The 3,375-nt window shown below is 47.5% G+C and overlaps 1 protein-coding gene across 1 annotated transcript; it reads left to right on the forward strand.

Moving 5' to 3' along the window:
* The first annotated feature begins 702 nt into the window (after positions 1 to 702).
* Positions 703 to 2,131, forward strand: LOC123055917 (putative F-box protein At3g21120). Its single transcript, XM_044479726.1, has one exon. It carries the CDS (start codon positions 911 to 913, stop codon positions 2,129 to 2,131), a length of 1,221 nt encoding a protein of 406 aa, XP_044335661.1. The 5' UTR covers positions 703 to 910.
* Positions 2,132 to 3,375: the final 1,244 nt, after the last annotated feature.

Consider the following 3,375-nt stretch of genomic DNA (forward strand, 5'->3'; position numbering starts at 1 on the left):
CACTTCAACTTTTTAGCTTTTTACACCGGACCACACCTTTTCTTCTCAAGCACCCACCTCCTACAGAGGATCTCGCTTCCCCATCGAACCTACTTTACCTGACATCCGATCCTACATGGCATACGGGGCATCACCCTGGAACTATGCATTGACCATGTCTAATCTTTACTACTTATCTCTATATCTCTATCTCTACTACTTAAAAAGAACGTAAGGTTCCCATTTCACCTTTCTTCCCACCACCCCTTGTCAAACCTTCCATGTATATGATAATCAATCATCTTAATTTACTTACCCTCTAAATCAATTTCACTTTAAACTACTCACCGAAATATAAGGTAATTTATGGGTAGAATTTGATGAAAATTTATTTACACAATCGCATTATTATTGATAGGTAATCACAAGCTAACGTAATAGAATATTTATACCCCATTGCAACGCACTGACATTGTTCTATATATACTACTTAAAAAGAGCGCAAGGTTCCCATTTTACTTTTCTTCCAACCACCCCTTCGTCCAACCTTCCTTGTATGATAATAAATCAAGTTAATTTACTTACCTTTTGAACCAGTTTCATTTTAATTTACCTACCAAAGTTCGGATCAAAATATAAGGTAATTCATGGACAAAATTTGATGATCATTATTTACACAATCGCATTATTATAGACAGGTAAATCCTAAACCGACGTACTTGAAGATTTATATCCCGTTGCAATGCATGGGCATGGTTAGTATTGTTAAAAAGAAGTCCGTTTCTAATACGTATGCCACCCGTGTAAACGTGCATGTGCACAACACGAGCCCAAGTAAATAATACAATAACCTCATATATGTACACCGATCCTGCTGCACCGGTTTTGACCTAATAAAGGTTCTAAAGAAAAGCAATACTCCAGCGCCGCCATGCACGACGAGACGGCCACCACCAAGACCAAGACGAGCATACCGTACCTGCCGGACGAGCTGGTGTCGGAGATCCTTCCCCGGATCCCCGTGGAGCCGCTGCTCCGATTCAGGTCCGTCTGCAAGGCCTGGCGCGGCATCATCGACGAGGACTCCTTCCACCGGGAGCACCTCCGCTACCAGACCTCCTCCCTGCTCGTCGCGCCCTGGATCGGTGAGAACGACGACGATGGCCCTTTCGCTTCCTCGACCGGAGAGGTGACCGCCGCCGGTTTCTACCAGTGGGATGGGAAGCAGCAGGACGCCGCCACACTCGTACACGCCATGCCCAACTACCACAACAAGATGGAGGCGTTGCACAGCATGGCACACTGCGATGGACTGGTGTTGTTGCCCGCTGACGATACGGTGCACGTAGTTAACCCTGCCACTCGGCGCACCATCACGCTTCCCCCTACCCCTAACGCCATCTTTCGAGGTCCTCATCAGGCGTTCGGTCTTGGCCACGACCCTCGCTCCAATACTTACAAGGTTGCTCGCTTGTATGTCCATCGGGACAGATGCACCCCGGGTGGAGACACTGTCAGGATGGGGGTGTGCACCATAGGAAAAGGCCTTTGTTGGCGTGACGCGGCGGTATCGCCGCCGCCGCATCATTTCATGCCAAGGCGAACGGCGACCTTCTTCAAGGGCTCCTTGCTCTGGATCGTCAAGCAGGTGGTTCCTCACGGTTCACCAGCTGCTCCATCCTTCATTCGTTTCAGGTTGGAGGATGAATCGTTCAGAATCGTACGGGCGCCTCCTTGCACTCCGAAGTTGGACTACGAGGCTTCCAGTTTAACCGAGCTCCGCGGGGAGCTGTGTGTATGCGCACCTCGGGCAGCATACGATCACGCGGTTTTTGAAATGTGGATGTGCGGTGATCTGGATGATGGCGTCAATCCGCCACGATGGGATCTGCGTCGTGTCATCACCGGGCCCTTCTTATTCCGATCTTTTATTCCGAAGATCGCGACCGCCGACGCCGTAGTGATCCATTTTCAAGAAGACTCTCTCTACTACTGCAATCTTCAAACTCCTGTGTTTAATATGAAGGATGTCATTGAAATGGGGCACTTGAGGTATCATCACCTCGACACCGACAAGTTTGTCGAATACACACGAAAAATTGTTGCCAATTTTTATGTAATCTCCTATGTTCCAAGCCTAGTTCGGATCTAGGTTTCAATATATTTATTTAACTAGTGTTATCGAACATGAAGGTATATTCGAATTTCACCGTTCTGTTATCTGAGTTATATTGCCTGGCACCAATAATGTGCTATTGCAATTGGATTCCTGCGGGTGCCTGATTTTTTTCCGTTTGTTTATTTGCTTTTTTGTCCCACATTGAACTTGAGTTGGCGTGATGGTACCCACGCTTGGCTTCAGCATGTCGGCCGGTGGCACCATTGGATCCCTCTGTATCATACTCCTATCTATGATGTATATTTTCTTCATCATAAAAGACGTCCACTTCTCTAAAAATTACCCAAGATCGCTAAAAATGGAGCTCTCTCGTGCATCGTGGGTGGAATATGGATGAGTGGGTTCCGGTTGTAAGAGGATGTTCGTCGATTTCAGTCATTTAGACCCAGCTATTGAACACATGTAGATTTTTCTAGGTCATGTGTCACACGTGTGGCACTGAGTGGCAACATCATACAAGTGAGAACACAACACCCACAACCATCCACCGCTCCTGCACTCATACGAAAAACCGATGTTCGATCAAAAGGCAAGAACAAAACCAGCCACAACAAATTAATGGCCCACGAAAACAAACAGTGCAACGCAAAAATTGACAATCAAATCACTAAAAATACACAATGGACACGACAACAAAAATTGGCGCAACAAACTGTGAATCAACTTTAGTGGATTGATTAAAAAGTTGGAGGTCCTAAAGCCCATTCGGCTAAGAACTTTGTATTACAAAATACGGCAGGAAGTCAAGACACCCGCTATGCAGCCACCTCCTCTCCTAAACAATTAGGGTTTCTCTGCCTCCTGCCAGCGTCGCCGCCGGTCCGCCTCATCTTCGGTGGCCTTAGGGCCATGGGGGCATGGTGGATCCGGCCCTTGCCGGTGTGAGGGATGCGTTTTTAGATGTGTCTTCGGGATTTGTTAGGGTTTGTGTCCTGCTCAGGAAGGCGGGACGGTGGTGGCTTCCTAAAGATGGAATAAGGTTCTTTCCGCCAAGCCCCCGTTTCGGTGGTGCATCTAGTATCGTCGGTGGACGTGTGGAGGTGTGTCTCCGGCGGGTATGTCTTTGGTGGATTTGCTTGGATCTGTTCGTCTGTCGTCTATGTTCGTGTGTCTTCAGGTTGGATCCTTCCGATCTATGCTATTCTTAATCGGCGGGAGTAGCTGTTCTATTGCACTGGTCCTATGGGGCCTTAGCACAACTACTTTCCGACTATCTA

Source organism: Triticum aestivum, chromosome 2D, assembly GCF_018294505.1.
Source record: "Triticum aestivum cultivar Chinese Spring chromosome 2D, IWGSC CS RefSeq v2.1, whole genome shotgun sequence".
Taxonomy (NCBI): domain Eukaryota; kingdom Viridiplantae; phylum Streptophyta; class Magnoliopsida; order Poales; family Poaceae; genus Triticum; species Triticum aestivum.

Bases quoted from the DNA above. Each gene is read 5' to 3' on its own strand.
- LOC123055917 (XM_044479726.1), top strand. From the start codon at position 911: ATGCACGACGAGACGGCCACCACCAAGACCAAGACGAGCATACCGTAC.